Source organism: Schistocerca gregaria, chromosome X, assembly GCF_023897955.1.
Source record: "Schistocerca gregaria isolate iqSchGreg1 chromosome X, iqSchGreg1.2, whole genome shotgun sequence".
NCBI classification, from domain to species: Eukaryota; Metazoa; Arthropoda; class Insecta; order Orthoptera; family Acrididae; genus Schistocerca; species Schistocerca gregaria.
In genome coordinates this window covers 383,321,249-383,338,920 of record NC_064931.1, presented here as the reverse complement: position 1 = coordinate 383,338,920, position 17,672 = coordinate 383,321,249, and the positions used below count along the sequence as shown (strand labels likewise).

Genomic DNA, 17,672 nt, shown 5'->3' with positions numbered 1-17,672 from the left:
AATACTAGCTGGATGACTTAGTTAAAATGTAAGATAAAAAAGTTTGATACAGAATTTCATCAATTTCTGAAAAGTGTAAGATGAACATTACTAATATGTAAGCTAAATTAAAGAAATTTATTGAACACTGTTATGTTTGTAGTTTTTGTGTCAGTTATGTTAAATTATTGTTTAGGTATTATATTCAGGAAAGATCAAGTGTTAAAACCAGTATGCAGGTGAGTTAAATTTGCCCAAGTAATGATAGGAAGGAATGTAGTTTTTAGTTCCATTTGTTGTGGTTCAACCAAGTAAAGATACTCATAACCTAGTAGAAACTTCTTTGCGTCTTACTCACGGATATGGTGAATTTGTTATGAGCATATATAATCACAAATTATGTAATTTCTGCTCTTCACTTTACAGTAGCCCACATTATCACTGTTGACATTACCATTATATCAGATTTTGTGTATGTATAGAATAAAATGTATAAATTTTTGTCCATCATTTTAATGTTGTTCATTTTTTCAGTTCTCCTATTGTCTCATACTTCATCAATTCTGTCTCATAGCCTATATTGTACCTCCATTTTCTCAATTTTATTGTTCCCCACTTCATTTGTTGTGTACTAGCAAAATAGTGTCATATCCATCATCTAATATACAGCACTTTTGATCTCTCCAGTTTTAAAGTTAATATTATTCAATAATGAACAATAATAAGTAACATTGCACATGATTACTTTCTTATTTTTGTGCCTTTTAAGCATGTTTTTTTAACTGTAAATATCATTCAACAGGGTGAACCAGATGAAACACAAGTGCTGTGTTTACTCACATATGATAGTCCATTCCACAGAGAATATGTGTTCAAAAACTGTAATAATTTGTACGATCTAGATCATATTAAAGTACTATTGGATATTTTTAGGTAAGTAGTATCATGTATTGTATACAGGAGCTCCTTCATGTATTGCTGGTATACCAACAACCATATATAACATATTTCCTGATATTTAGCATTTAGTCTATTTGGAAAACATTCAAATTAAGGAATCTTTGAATATGTAAGACATTTTTTTATTATTCTGTTACCCCACACTATTGCCTATGTTCATTCAGAAACATTTAATTAGGGTATACTGTACAAATTTATTTATTAACTGTTTACTTGTCTGTAGAGGAACACTGAAAATCTAAAAGATAATCTGTACTTGCATGCTGTCTTAAAAATATCTTGACTCAAGACATCTTGTTTCATGTATACAATAATGACTGCTATAAGTGCATCATGTTGTCTACACTCTTGGTTTTCAAAAATTGAAGCTTGTGGAAATGTGTTGGACTGAATGATTATGTGGATATACATGTTACAGAATTTGCCAAATGGTATAAAAATTAAAAAATATAAAAAAGCTGCACACTTAAGTTCCTCACAAATTTTCCATGCTGCCTGCATGAGAAGGAAAAGTGAATTTCTGTGTTCTCCTTTGAGGGATGTCATATAACACTGGGTGCTCTTCAGTTGAAAATAACATTGGCAGTAATACTTTCATTACTTTACTGTTGGTAATGTATGTGCTTTGCTGTTGAAACTGATAATATAGTTATTGGAACAGAACTTGGCATCATAGGAAATGCATGAAATACTAGCATTAAAGGTCTCCAGCTGATTGATTGAAACTGATATTTTAAATTTCTGACTACAATAAAAAGCTCCATGTGGATAGAAATCTACTTTAACTCCATTGTTTTACAAAACTCTGACACACACAATTACTCACCATATCCAACATAACTACTTTCTTTACACGAGAGCATACATTCAATCAATTGTTAATTTATATTTATGTCCAGTTTAGATTTCTTCATTCAGGAGAATGCTAAGGGATCAGAAAGAAGTCATTCTATACATAAACAATAAGTCAGTAATCATAAATGAAATCTACACAGTTCATGCAGAATCAGTCAGCACTTCTGTGTTATATATACTTGGTAGATATAAATACTAAATTTAAGATACTAAAATCGCCATAGTTATCTCTTGCTGAAAAAACAGTTTGTTTAATTTAACTACACTGCTGCAGAAGTAAATCATACAGTAGAATAGGGAGCTAAAGCATGTAATAAAATTGCAATGTTTCACTTCAAGTTACCTTCATGGGTGATACTTCCAAATACAAAATACACTGATATAAAATTATTGATTTATTTTTATATGTTATTTTATATACATTATTTCGAGTGTCAACAATGGAAGGGAGAGGAGTACTCCTTCAGCATGTGATTAAGGAGCCAAGCAAACACAAACACACACACACAAACACACACACACACACACACACACACACACACACACACACACACACAGTTAACCTGACGTAAACTCAGATGGTTCAATACGACTGGTATGAGTTGAGTGTAGTGGCCTCACTACTTCTTTCACAGTTATGAAGTATTTGTCAATCCATTCTGACATTATTTGGGAGCAGTCAGGTGCTGCTTTATCTTCTGAAATGTAAAGGTCACATTCATAGTTGTGCAAGTAAACACATGTTTGCACATAATATGATTTTGTAATAGTATAATGTTCACCAGTAGGTTATAATGGTAGACATATGAAGGGAACCATTTGATGTACAATACCTTCCAAATCAGATTATCCCAACCACCTTCTTCAGTGGTGAACCAATTGCTGAAAATATATATCACCTAATGTGGTTTTCAGTGTAATCATATACTGCTACCTGCATGTACCAGTCCAGCGAGAATTCTTTTCTTTTGCACAGTGGTTTGATAATACTTCATTATATTCATCATTTGCTGATGGACACCTCTCCAGCAAAAACATTGATCATCAAACTTGACTTTGTCAGTTGCTGTACTCTCTAAATTGATGAACACAGTGTCCGACCCCCAGTAGCTGAGTGGTCAGTGCAACAGAATGTCAATCCTAAGGGCCTGGGTTCAATTTGCGACTGAATTGGAGATTTCTCTCTGCTCAGGGACTGGGCCTTGTGTTGTCCTAATCATCATCATTTCATCCCCATCGACGAGCAAGTCGCCAATTTGGCACCAAGTCGAAGGACTTGCACTCGGAGAATGGTCTACCCAAAGGCAGATCCTAGTCACAAGACATTTACATTTATGAACACGGCAATCACCTTGGGCACAGGTTTGTATGAAAAGGACAGAACCTGCATGACCATAGAAGTGGAATATCCCACTTCTCAGCAACCTTCAGTTAGGCAGCACTCAAATGTGCTAATGGAAAACCCTGCCACTGTTGTACTCAACCAACAGGATAACAGCCTATTCATGTCAGTAGGCATACCAATCATAATACATCAGATTTGTCCAGGTATGTTTCTAATCAATACACAGAACACCATAATGAATACTAGCCTACATAGCTATGTTCCCAAAAAAATGTGTTTTCACTTTGCAGTCTACTTTCGAATAGTAAACAGTTATGTTCTTAGATAATTAATATACTGGTGCCATTTTAGCTTACAACGCACCTACAGAATAAGAAATTTTATTCTTAGGATTTCACTTAGAGTGTGTGAAATTTTGCGTCAATAACAGTTTCATACAATAGAATATCATCTGATACATAAATTGTATATTGCTATATTGTGAGTTTTCTTCTATTATTGTTGTACAGTCTTGTAATGTTACTTTCTGCTCTCTCTCTCTCTCTCTCTTATTGAGGTGAAACTGCATCCTTACTGAAATTGAGGAGATGTTATTCCACTAATAGCATAAAGTGTCAGTTTATCAATCAGATTTATGTGATGAATTCCTATTTCACTGGAAAGATTACAGAAAATGACATCAGAATAATTACCCTCATTTAAAATTGGCAAGGCTTAATTTGTGAGACCATGTTCATCTTATTCTACAATAAATGCAAAACAGTAACAATACTGATAGACAGTCAATGAGAAATTGGGCCAGTCTTCGCAGCTCCCACTGACTACTGAAAGAACTTACATAGATCTACAATTAGACATTATTTGGTTGCCTGCAGTTTTACAGATGAGTGACATGACCGTATCTAAGTATTCAATGGGAAAATAATAGCATTCTATTATAGAATGAATGATTTATTCTGTAAACTGCCCATTCATTTTGTCTAACAGGGGGTCCACATGGTGATTGAGTTTTTGTAATTTTTTATATATGTGGTAAATGAAGTTCTGAAATCTAATATAGCTCTCCCAAATCAGTTAGATGCAACTCTCAAAAAGTCTTAAGCAAACTGACTTTGAAGATTTCCAACCATGTTTAATATGCTAAAATAAGGCATATGTTCTTGATGAGCTGTGTAGCTCTGTGGTCGAGTGCTTGCTAACTATTGGGAGCATGGGTTTTATTCCAGATGGAATCAAATTTTTAAAGAAATGTACAAGTTCTGTGAGAGTTCCTTTAAGAATAGAATACAAAAAGTGAAACAACTCACAACCATTAAATTGAATTTCATTTTGCCCTTTTTTTCATTTTATTCCAATCAGTTTGAATAACTATGTCATTTAAATATAAGTTTATAAAATGTATGCTAATTCCACACCTAATTGTCATTTTTATGACAATTAGACATCTTCTTATTTTTGATTATATAGTGCACCCAAAAGTCCAGTTTTCATTGCAAACAAAATTTTTAATGGCCAATCTCTTATAAAAGAATATTAATCAATGTCTTATAATTTATGAACTAACAAAAAAAATTGCTTGTTAGCTTTTTATATTTTATGCTTCATGCAAATTTGCATACAACAGACACCTTTGTTTAAAACTGTGATTCTGGGGGGGGATTCGAATACAGCCTCCTGTACCACATCAGCACTCTACCATATAGCCACACCGTTTGTCAAAAGAACAGCACTTTAGTTTAGCATATTATTCTTTTTCCTAGGGGTGTTAGTTGGCACATGTGGACAGGCAAGACTCTTTAGCTAGTAGCTTTCCAAAAGGTAATGACTTTTTCCAATTATGTAACATTTGATGTTAGATACTTTGTCAAATTATGTTTCATTTTGTGTTTTGTAATAATTGTGATAGCTTTTCAGTTTCTGACACAAGATTCAGTCATTATAAAAGTAAACCAGCTGTTAGCCACTGTTAAATTTCTTTTCAAAATGTTATTGTCAGATATTTGCATGTCACAAACATAGTTGTAACAACATTTCATCAGAAAACTTTATTTCCATTATTAACTCACGAGAAAATAAACTAAACATTATAAAGTTATATGAGAAGAAACGTCAAAGATAATTTATTGATATTTATTTCTTCATCTAAAGGTGTTATAGGCCAGTGACAGAGCATGCTAATTTGTAGTGAAGACCCAATACACAGCTAAAAGTTTAGTTGTAGTCGATACACAACCTGATTCTGTATTAAAGTAAGTGAAACATGGTAAAAAATTTTACAGTATCTGTTCCAGTGTTAATCTCTTTAAGTTTTTGTAGCTGTCTTCTTTGGCCCTTCTATTGTACTCACACATGTATCACAACTACAGAGCTGGCAGGTAGCCTCACACAGATTTAGAGTTTGTTTGTGGTGAGGATGGAGGTGTCATTGTTTTTTTACTGACTCCCACCCCACTTTCTCCCATACGTACAACTTGTTCCCATCATTACTTCTAACACACCACAGACACCTAGAATTTTTGTAACAATAACAATCAAATAATTAGCTTATGTCACCTCTCAGCACATTAATGTAATTTAATCTCGTAGAAATTACAATTCAGAAAATACGTAATACTAACTGCATTCATCTGAAAATTTGAGATACATGAGCATCATGTAGTTTATTCAAAAATTAGAACAGATAAAAGTGCTCACAACTTTTGCAGTGTCATAACTAACACAAAACAAAAATCAGAGTGCTCTTTTATCACTAATGACTGTTCACTTTCTACAATGGCTGTGAACACAGTTTCCCAACTATAGCTTTCTGAACATGTAAATGGGAGGAATACCATCTCTGCCCATCATTTCCACCTACATCCAACAAAACCAGGGGTTTATTCACTTTCTCTTTCTCTTTTCTTTCAGTCTTCTTCCTTTTTTTTCGTGCCTCAGTCAGCTTACTACGTCTTGCTGGATCTACTGTGTGCATCTACGATAGATGTAGCTGTGTAGGGCTTCTTGTTGACAACAGATGTGATCCACTTGTCTTGAGGTGTTGTTGAAAGACAATCAGTTTTGTCCATCAGTAGATGGTACACAGAGAGCTGTGTGAAATTCATCAGGTGAAAACCATCACTTGGAGTACATTGTCGGCTAGATCATAGACTGCCTGGGCATCTAGGACATACATTCAATACAGCATTGTAATCATAGATTTAACTACTATTACTGTGGATGCCATTGATCCAAATGATCAGCTGATGTGAACTGGAAAACTGGAGTATTTAAAGGGAGCTAACTTGAGGCTCTGACATGAGTACATATGCAATTCTTATTCTGCCACATTCACATAACAAATTGTTAACTGCTGTATCAGGTCCTCACTACATGTCCTTGCACCATGACTAATGAGCTAAGAAATATGCTTGTCTCACTTCCCTTGGTTTTTTGTCACAGTCTTCTTTCTGCTGAATGTGTATTCTTACTTGGCAGACTGTGTTGTAATGTATCCACTTGTGAAATACCAGCACGCTACTGCTTCAGTCTCTGTCTCTGGCTTAACTGGATACTTCCTGTGGTAATGTGAATTAATTTTAATAAAAATGTATATTTTCCTACCCACTACTATTCTCTGCTTTAACAATATGCGCAGCTGTGCTGACCACATGTGACATGCAACAATTGAGCCAGATAATTTAGCAGTGAGGTTACAATGGCTATATAAGGGCTAGCACCTATTCTTGGAAAAGGTAAAAATTTTGTACCACATAACAAGTTTTTGGGCTTCATTTGTAAAAGATGCAGCTAAAAATGTATCATCACACAATAATTTCAAGTAAGATGAGGAGTGGGCAAAATTTTATACCCAGGACAAAAACAAAGACTGTTCCTGTTGCTGCTTTAAAAGACTTCAGGAATAATTAGAGGCATATGTTGACAAGGATTTGCTGCAGAGTGCTGTTTCAATATTTCCAGCAAATTTAACTGCTCATACAAACGGTAATGTAACATTATACAGTCACATATCAGCAACAATCAACGCACATGTAAGATTTCATTTCTGTTTATATCAAGACCACTAAGATACTGCAGCCTTTCATTATGCCCTTCATGCTTTCCCATTTGTCTATCCAAATGGTTGACTTTTCCCCACCTCACCACTGCCCCCCTTTCCCAATTAAGAATGGTGGAACATTGAGATCCATAACACATATTAGGTCTAATATTTCTTATTGTGCTTTATAAATGTGCACAATGTAAATACAGGATTGAGCAAGATGTTACTAACAAAAGGAAAGACTAATGCTTGTGATATTAATGTTGTAGCAGTTTTGAGACATTTTAACTTGTTTTTCAAACTGTAAGCATTTTCAAGCAATCAATGTTATAGTTTTAGATAGATGAACATGTCTGGAATACCAGAGTCTGTTCCACATTATTCCTCTGACTCCATCTTCAGGTTTCCACTTTTCCACACATTTACTGCCTTGACAGCTGAGTTTGATGGCTCCAGAGCAAATAAGATGTAAGTGAAATTCGTCATCTGTCAATAATGGAAATAGAAATATGTTTGTTAAGAAATATGTTCATATAAATTTGGGGAAATAAACAAAGCAGACAAGGAATAAGAAAGTAATGCAACTTTTAGTTTCCTTTGAGCCTCTCACCATGTTGTTTAGGAAAAGAGTCAATTTTCTCTGATGGGTGAGGGTATATGACATTGTTGATGGTGAAGATTCTGTTGCATGGGGAAACTGATCTGGTGCTACTGGATGGGACTGTTGGTAGCTGTTATACTCTCTTACTTTTCTTTCATCATCACCAAGCTCACAAACAGTACACTAAAATTCTGCATGCACTCGTCTCATGAATGAAAGTACCAGTTATGGTCACTGAGTTGTTACCTCTTAGATTAAGAATGGCTCTCAGTATCTAGTACACTTCACGTAACTAGGTCATGCAACCCTGATGCATCTCAGTATATGAGACTATGTGTCAATGCCTGGTTTCCTACACTATATGTACCTGTGCTTCCTATTGTTTATGTGGACACTGTGGGGAAAGTAGCCTATCTTTATCAAGTGTGTGCATTTATGATTATGTAGTATTGTAAAGGTGTAGTTATTGTAATTATTAACATAATATTCTACAGTTATACTAGTAAATGTAAGGTAAATTTTTGTACCCATGCTCCAGAATAACTCAAAATTGCAGGGCATACACTTCTACAAGATCCTACCATGAAGTTCTGAATAACTGTGACTTCATTGAAGACAGCCAACTAAAAGTTTTGCCATCTGAGGAAATTATTTCTTGTGTAGATGGGGTGTGGAACTTGAATTATGTTGAGGTACTACATGTATAGAATCTGATGACTACTATCCATTTCAGGAACATTATAACAATAATTTAATCAGCTATAATCCCTTTTTCAGAGACCACTTGGTACATTTATGCTGACAAATATTCGAGCTGTTTGGTTTGCTTATGAAAATGAAACAAACAATTTATCTGTGCCATTTCTATGTGTTGAGAAGGTAAGTATGTCACGTACAGTTTTTATAACAGCATAATAAAAAAGTTACTTTTAACTGTAAGGCTTTCCTGTAAATGATTTGTTAACAATGAGGGAGTTTTTATTGGCTCAAGGGTACTGTACATATGTATACTCATTTTGTGGTTGTATAACACTTATAGCAAATACTAATTTAGACATTTGAATTTTCTTAATAATAAATGTTGCTCAGAAGGAAGAAGATACTGTATCCAGGAGCATATTGTGATGTTTTCCTTAGGGTATGATACTTAGGTCACTAATGATGTTGGAATACACAAATGACTCATCAATGACATTAAAAGACTTAATGTAAACTGTATTGCTTGTTCCTAATATGAGGTTTTAGATGAAGAGCCATAAGTCATAATTCCAGATATTGCCAAGATGATGGTGAAAGTGATATATAAATTAGAGGAAGTAAGATTAAATTTGAATTTTCTGTTGCTGACAGTTCTTTTAGTGATGAAGTACTAGTTCAAACTGGGAAATCATTGGGGAAGAATACATATGTATTGTATTGAAGTGCTTGTGTTATTCCAAGTTATGAAGTGCCAATGCATTTCATGTATTCCATGAATACAGATGTGTCTTTTTCAAAGGCATCAGCTTGTCATTGGCCTTAAGCAGTTTGGGTAAGCAAGGGAAACCCACATCTGAATGATGAGATTTTGAATTAAACTGATGCTTCCCACTTCCCCCCCCCCCCCCCCCCCACACACACACACACACACACCACCCCCCAAAATACAAGTACAGTATCTTACCACTGCATGGTATCATTTGGTATTTATAAATGAGCTAATGAGAAACACTTATCTCTTGCAGTTAGTGCAGTGTCTGTATTTGATCATATCTGTATAGTTTGATGCAAATGTACTTCATACTTACAGACATATCTGAAGGAACAGACACTGCTGATGATCTACAGTCATACCAAATTATTAAATGCATGAATAGATTTTGAATATTATATTACATCAACTATGTGGTTTACTATAAACACATGAAATTTATGCTGGACAGGGACTTCAACATGGATTTCCTGCTTATCATGAATGGTGACCTCAACCATTTTGGCTATCTGCACATGCCTCCTGGGCTCATCTAAACTTCCATATCTTATAGTGTCCAATTCCAAAGTGCTCACACACGGTTTGTTAGATTCCCATGGAAATTAAGTGTAAGGATTCTTAGTTCTGTCAATAAGTAAACATAGTTTGTTATTGTACATTTGGAAAGTGTACTGTAGTTAATAAATAATAAATTTTTGGACTAAAAGGAAGAGAATGTGGTAAATTAATTCTAATATATTCATTCACGCCCCCCCCCCTCCTCCCCATGAACCATAGACCTTGCCGTTGGTGGGTAGGCTTGCATGTCTCTGTGATACAGATAGCCGTACCGTAGGTGCAACCACAATGGAGGGGTATCTGTTGAGAGGCCAGACAAACGTGTGGTTCCTGAAGAAGGGCAGCAGCCTTTTCAGTAGTTGCAGGGGCAACAATCTGGATGATTGACTGATCTGGCCTTGTAACACTAACCAAAACGGCCTTGCTGTGCTGGTACTGCTAACGGCTGAAAGCAAGGGGAAACTATGGCCGTAATTTTTCCCGAGGGCATGCAGCTTTACTGATGATGTCGTCCTCTTGGGTAAAATATTCCAGAGGTAAAATAGTCCCACATTCGGATCTCCGGGCGGGGACTACTCAGGAGGACGTCGTTATAAGGAGAAAGAAAACTGGCGTTCTATGCATTGGAGGGTGGAATATCAGATCCCTTAATCGGGCGGGTAGGTTAGAAAATTTAAAAAGGGAAATGGATAGGTTAAAGTTCGATATAGTGGGAATTAGTGAAGTTCGGTGGCAGGAGGAAGAAGACTTTTGGTCAGGTGAATACAGGGTTATAAATACAAAATCAATTAGGGGTAATGCAGGAGTAGGTTTAATAACGAATAAAACAATAGGAATGTGGATAAGCTACTACAAACAGCACAGCGAACGCAGTGTTGTGGCTAAGATAGACATTAAGCCCATGCCCTTCGACAGTAGTACAAGTCTATATGCCAAGTAGCTCTGCAGGTAAGGAAGAAATTGAAGAAATGTATGACGAAATAACAGAAATTATTCAGATAGTGAAGGGAGACAAAAATTTAATAGTCTTGGGCGACTGGAATTCGGTAGTAGGAAAAGGGAGAAAAGGAAATGTAATAGGTGAATATGGATTGGGGGTAAGAAATGTAAGAGAATTTTGCGCAGAGCATAACTTTTTCATAGCTAACACTTGGTTCAAGAATCATCAAAGAAGTTTGTATTCATGGAAGAACCCTGTAGATACTAAAAGGTATGAGATAGATTATATAATCGTAATACAGTGATTTAGGAACCAGGTTTTAAAGTGTAAGACATTTCCAGGGGCAGATGTGGACTCTGACCACAAACTATTGGTTATGAACTGTAGATTAAAACTGAAGAAACCGCAAAAAGGTGGGAATTTAAGGATATGGGACCAGGATAAACTGACCAAACCAGAGGTTGTACAGAGTTTCAGGGAGAACACAAGGGCACAATAGACAAGAATGGGGGAAAGAAATACAGTAGAAGAAGAATGGGTAGCTTTCAGGGATGAAATAATGAAGGCAGCAGAGGATCTATATAAGGGCGATGTACTTGAGGAAAATGTTATGGAAATGGAAGAGGATGTAGGTGAAGATGAAATGGGAAATATGATATTGTGTGAAGAGTTTGACAGAGCAATGAAAGACCTGAGTCCAAGCAAGGCCCCGGGAGTAGACATCAGAACTACTGACAGCCTTGGGAGAGCCAGTCCTGACAAAACTCTACCATCTGGTGAGCAAAATGTATGAGACAGGCGAAATACCCTCAGACTTCAAGAAGAATATAATAATTCCAATTCCAAAGAAAGCAGGTGTTGACAGATGTGAAAATTACCTAACTATCAGTTTAATAAGACACAGCTGCAAAATACTAATGCAAATTCTTTACAGACGAGTGGAAAAATTGGTAGAAGCCGACATTGGGGAAGATCTGTTTGGATTCTGTAGAAATATTGAAACACGTGAGGCAATACTGACCTTACGACTTATTTTAGAATAAAGATTAAGGAAAGACAAACCTACGTTTCTAGCATTGGTAGACTTACAGAAAGCTTTTGACAATGTTGACTGGAATACTCTCTTTCAAATTCTGAAGGTGGCCGGGGTAAAATACAGGAAGTGAAAGGCTATTTACAATTTGTACAGAAACCAGATGGCAGTTATAGGAGTCAAGGGGCATGAAAGGGAAGCAGTGGTTGGGAAGGGAGTGAGACAGGGCTGTAGTCTATCCCCGATGTTATTCAATCTGTATATTGAGCAAGCAGTGAAGGAAACAAAAGAAAAATTCGGAGTAGGTATTAAAGTCCATGGAGAAGAAATAAAAACTTTGAGGTTCGCCGATGACATCGTAATTCTGTCAGAGACAGCAAAGGACTTGGAAGAGCAGTTGAACGGAATGGATAGTGTTTTGAAAGGAGGATATAAGATGACCATCAACAAAAGCAAAATGAGGATAATGGAATGTAGTCGAATTAAGTCGGGTGATGCTGAGGGAATTAGATTAGGAAGTGAGACACTTAAAGTAGTAAAGGAGTTTCGCTATTTGGGGAGCAAAATAACTGATGATGTTCGAAGTAGAGAGGATACAAAATGTAGACTGGCAATGGCAAGAAAAGCGTTTCTGAAGAAGAGAAGTTTGTTAACATTGAGTATAGATTTAAGTGTCAGGAAGTCATTTCTGAAAGTATTTGTATGGAGTGTAGCCATGTATGGAAGTGAATCATGGACGATAAATAGTTTGGACAAGAAGAGAATAGAAGCTTTCAAAATGTGGTGCTACAGAATAATGCTGAAGATTAGATGGGTAGATCACATAACTAATGAGGAAGTATTGAATCGGATTGGGGAGAAGAGAAGTTTGTGGCACAACTTGACCAGAAGAAGGGATCGGTTGATAGGACATGTTCTGAGGCATCAAGGGATCACCAATTTAGTATTGGAGGGCAGAGTAGAGGGTAACAATCGAAGAGGGAGACCAAGAGATGACTACACTAAGCAGATTAAGAAGGATGTAGGTTGCAGTAGGTACTGGGAGATGAAGAAGCTTGCACAGGATAGAGTAGCATGGAGAGCTGCATCAAACCAGTTTCAGGACTGAAGACCACAACAACAACAACATATAAAAGTAGAAGTACACAACACTATCCACTTTTAGTTCCTTCCTTATGAAGGAGAGGGATGAGCTGTTGATGGAGGAAAAAAGACATTATTTTCAGTGCTACCTAGAATGAGGATGATGTTAGGCAACCACTTTGTCATACTGACAACAGCTTTACAATATATTTATTCATCTATGACGACGTTTATTATGTACCAGGACTAACTATTTGAAAATAACTCTAACAATTATAAATACTCTGCCAGAAGAACAGATTACTTACACTGTCCTTCATTGAGCCTTACTATGGCACAGAAAAGAATGAGATTTCAGCCATAAATATCTCTGTTCACTGACCCAATAATATCATGAAGATAACAAATAATAGAAGTGTTTCAAACACAAACCAAAATCCTACTCACTTGAGGACATTATCTGCCCCAGCCATCCAAGGACCACACTCTGTGACATCCTGTACCTATGACTGGAGTCTGTCTGTAAATATACAAGGGAATTACCATTCCTAGCATATATAGCTGTTCATACCACAAAAAAAGCTGCATTACAAGTGCTCTGGTGACTGGAAAGCATGGACTGGTAATTAATGGAGTCACATTGTATTCAATGAGTAATTGCATTTATGCACTACTCTGAATGATCATCATCAGTGAATATTTCAGTTACAATGTGAGAAGATCCATTTTTCCAATTTCTTGGAGGGGTAGAGTAGTGTTACTCTTCATCTCATAGTGTGGGAAGCTATGTGGTATGGCTCCAGGTAATGGATGACAGAGATTGAGGGAAATCTTTGTGCCACAACTGTGCATCATGGACATCCCGCATCATATGTTACTTTTGATGTGACAGTATTGTGGTGCTATTTTTCAAGAGGGCAGTGCTCATCCACACATTCTACGTGTCTTCATAAACTATCTGCACAATGTTGAGGTACTGCATGGCCAGTGAGATTGAAGATCTGTCCCCAGTCAAATATGTGTTCAGCTTTGTCCCAGTTTCAGTATCCAGGATACCAATGATCAGTTACAAAAGCTGTGGACCATCTTGATTGGGGAGAGGATACTACAGTGTTATTGCACCCTTCCCAATGGAATCGAGGTATACAGCCAGGCCGGAGTAGATGCAATTTTATAGTGATAAGTGTGTTCATAGTGCCAAGTTCTTTGTGAATTTGACTCAGTCCTTTGATCAGTGCAATAACATCACATAATCTCTCAACCCATGAAGTCACATTTTGTTTCCTCTTTCCATTTTGGATGCTCCACATGTTTTCTGAGGCCTTTTATGCTTTTCATTGAGAAAGTGTATCATATGTGTAAACTGACTGTCCCAAATTGTAACAATAGATCACAGCTTAACTGATGGATCATGGCCTTAACCAATTCAAAGTTCATTGCTAAAAAATGACCCCATTGAAGTGTTGAAGCGCATGCTGTTAAAATGTTTTAGAAGTAAAAGCCTTCTTGCTAATGGGAGACTATTGAACATTCAAAGTGTGTAACTGATGTGTATAAAAAGAAAAGAAAGATGTAGCTAGTATTTGATATTAGTGAGAAACACAAATACTCCTCCTCCATACTAGATTTTTATTTTAGATTTTACCTGACTTTTGTGTCTTGTGCTACTATACCCTAGTAGTGTCACCTGAACTAGTTCACCAGGCTTTAAACATAGGAATGGAGTTTAAGCAGAATGAACCAAAAGTTACATGTTCTGTCAATACTGTTATTTTATTTTATTTATTTATTATTTATTTGTCCCGTAGATGAAATCAGTACAATGGCTTGTACAACTGATATGGGATAAGTCAATACAAATATATAATTTACGGGAGTCTAGAACAGTAAACAAGAACACAGAAGTATGATTATTATACATTACCTACAAATTATGTTACTTAAAGTTACAGCTTTACAGAGAATTGTTACATGATGTGACAAAATTGACTTAATAACATTCAGCTTTGATACATTATCATGCACTAAGACAATTTTCATTCCAAATATTCGTGGATGGTATAAAAGCAGTCTTTTATTAAAAGAGATTTCACCGTCTCTTTGAATTTATTTAGATTACATTAGATTAGATTAGATTTGATTTACTTTCATTCCAGTTGATCCGTAGTGAGGAGGTCCTCCAGGATGTGGAACATGTCAGAAAAACTACAATACATGACAAATATTAACAACTAAAACAAATAAGCTAATGTACCATTCCACAGGTCCCAAGTGGAATGATAGTCATTTTTTAATGAACACTGTATGAAAGAGTCATTTAGCAAATACTAATGCACTGAATTTAAAATAATTTTTTTTATTTATTTATAAGGTAATAAATATGTAATACAACTACTATATTACTTATTTAAAGTGAACACATTACTGCACTGAAATGGTGCAGAAGTTTGATTATATTTATACACACACACACACACACACACACACACACACACACACACACACACACAAATTTGCAATGAACACAATACTGCACTGAAATTGTACTTATATACAAATCAGTTAATTTTACTAAGAAATTCATCAATGGAGTAGAAGGAGTTGGCCACCAATAAATCCTTTAGGCTTCTCTTAAAATGATTTTCATGGGTTGTTAAGCTTTTTATGGCTGCTGGCAAGTTATTGAAAATGTGTGTTCCTGAATAATGCACACCTTTTTGTACAAGACTAAGTGACTTTAAATCCTTGCAAAGATTATTCTTATTTCTACTATTGATTCCATGAATTGAGCTGTTGGTTTGAAAAAGTGATATATTTTTAATGACAAATTTCATTAAGGAATAAATATATTGGGAGCAGTAGTTAGTATCTCTAGTTCCCTAGTTAAATCATAGCTTACTATAACTGAAGCTCTTGTCCCCATCATCATCATCAGTGAGCTCTCCAGGTTGTCCTGTCTTCTGCCATCATCTTCAGGTCTGCATAATTTCCTCTTCCCTTTATGTCATCTATCATCTTGTATCTCTTTCTTCCTCTCAGTCTTCTCCCACAAACCAATCCTTCCAAAGCATTTGCTAGCAAGCACTCCCTTCTCAATGAATGTCCCAACCAGTTCTTTTTCATTTCTCTTACAACCTTCAGCAGACATCTTTTCTTATGAACCCTTTCCAATACTACTTCATTAATCAATCTTTCCATCCAGCTTATTCTCTCCATTCTCCACCACAGCTCAAATGCATCTAACCTTTTTTCATCCTCTTGTCTCAGTGTCCATGTTTCTGCCCCATTTAGTGCCACACTCCCGACAAAACATTAGCCAAGCCTTTTCCTTAGACCTTTATCTAATTTGCCATATAAGAGTCTCCTCTTTCTGTTGAATTCCTCCTTCGCTATGGCAATTCAAGTTTTCAACTCCTGGTGACATCTCACATCTTCAGTTATTGTGCTTCTAAGATATTTAAATGCACTTACTTGGCTGATGGCAGATTGTCCTATTTTAATATTGGACAGTCTGCATCTTGTACAGATGACTGTACTCTTTGTTTTTGCTGTGTTCATTTGCATCCCATATTCCACACAAGCTTCATTCAGATCTTTCAGTATGTTATTCACTGTCCGCTCACTTTCTGCCACTAATACCATGTCATCAGCAAAACTTATACGTTCTATTCTCTTTCCACCAATACATATTCCTCTTTTCCCATCTAAGCCTAGTCAAAAACCTTGTCTAACACCTTTTCCAATGCTGCCCCCTTCTGACATTTCTTTTCCAACCCTTATCATTACTTTCTGGTGTAAAAATAGATTCTGTATCAGTTGTCTCTCTTTCCAATCTACTCCTTTCGTCTTCAAAATATCCATAAGCTTGTTCCACTGAACTCTGCCAATTTCCCCCAGGCCAATAGCATCTCTTGTTCCTTTTCCTCTTCTAAATCCAAACTACTCCTCTGCAATCCCTCTATGCAGCTTGCCATATAGCCTTCTAATCAACACTCTCTGAAAGACTTTAGCTGCATGAGACATTAGATTGATGGTCCTATGCTCTTCACATGTTTTATTGTTTCTTTCTTCTCTGTTGATATCATAACTGTTGCAAGGAAGTGCTCAGGCCATTCCCCTTTGTCATATATCTCATTACAGAGGAAGACTATTTCTTTTCTTACCTTGTTTCCCAGACTCTTCAACAGTTATGCAGGCAAATCATCAATTCCACATGCCTTCCTGTTTTTGATCTCCTACAGCACCTTTTCTACTTCTGTTTCAAAGATGGTGAATCCCTTTCCATCTTCCGGCACATATTGCTCCTCTTCAACCTTAATTTTGTTTTGTATTTCACCCCCTTATACAGACATTCAATATACTCTATCCATCTGTTCAAAACCTCCTGTGGTTCTTCTGCTTGAGTACCATCAGATCTTTCTATTTCCATGTTTTTCCTCTTTATTTTACATCCAAAAACTATCTCACTGCCCAGTCTATACATCATTTCATACTTTCCCTCTTTCTCCCTTTACTCTTATTTCGTCGCATTTCTGTTTCATTCATTTTTCCCTTGCATCTGCAGTTTCTACATTTGTCCACTTTCTCCGCTCTTCCATCTTTTCCAACATGTTTTCTGTTATCCACACTTTCTCCGCTCGTCCATCTTTTCCAACATGTTTTCTGTTATCCACACTTTCCTGGTACTTTGGGATGCTTTAATTCCTGGTACTTCTTTGGCACAGTCCATGACTCCTTCCCTGATTTTTATTCATTTCTCATTAACACTTCCAGCAACACTACCTCTGTCCCATTTTTCCATTAATCTG

The 17,672-nt window shown here is 36.2% G+C and overlaps 1 protein-coding gene across 1 annotated transcript in view; it reads left to right on the top strand.

Moving 5' to 3' along the window:
- The first annotated feature begins 212 nt into the window (after positions 1-212).
- LOC126298072 (Bardet-Biedl syndrome 5 protein homolog) overlaps positions 213-17,672 on the top strand; it is a 242,406-nt gene continuing 224,946 nt past the window's right edge. The window contains exons 1-4 of the mRNA XM_049989392.1: positions 213-218; positions 782-912; positions 8,336-8,471; positions 8,557-8,658. Coding sequence (XP_049845349.1) covers positions 213-218; positions 782-912; positions 8,336-8,471; positions 8,557-8,658 — 375 coding nt within the window. The remainder of the gene's footprint in view (positions 219-781; positions 913-8,335; positions 8,472-8,556; positions 8,659-17,672) is intronic.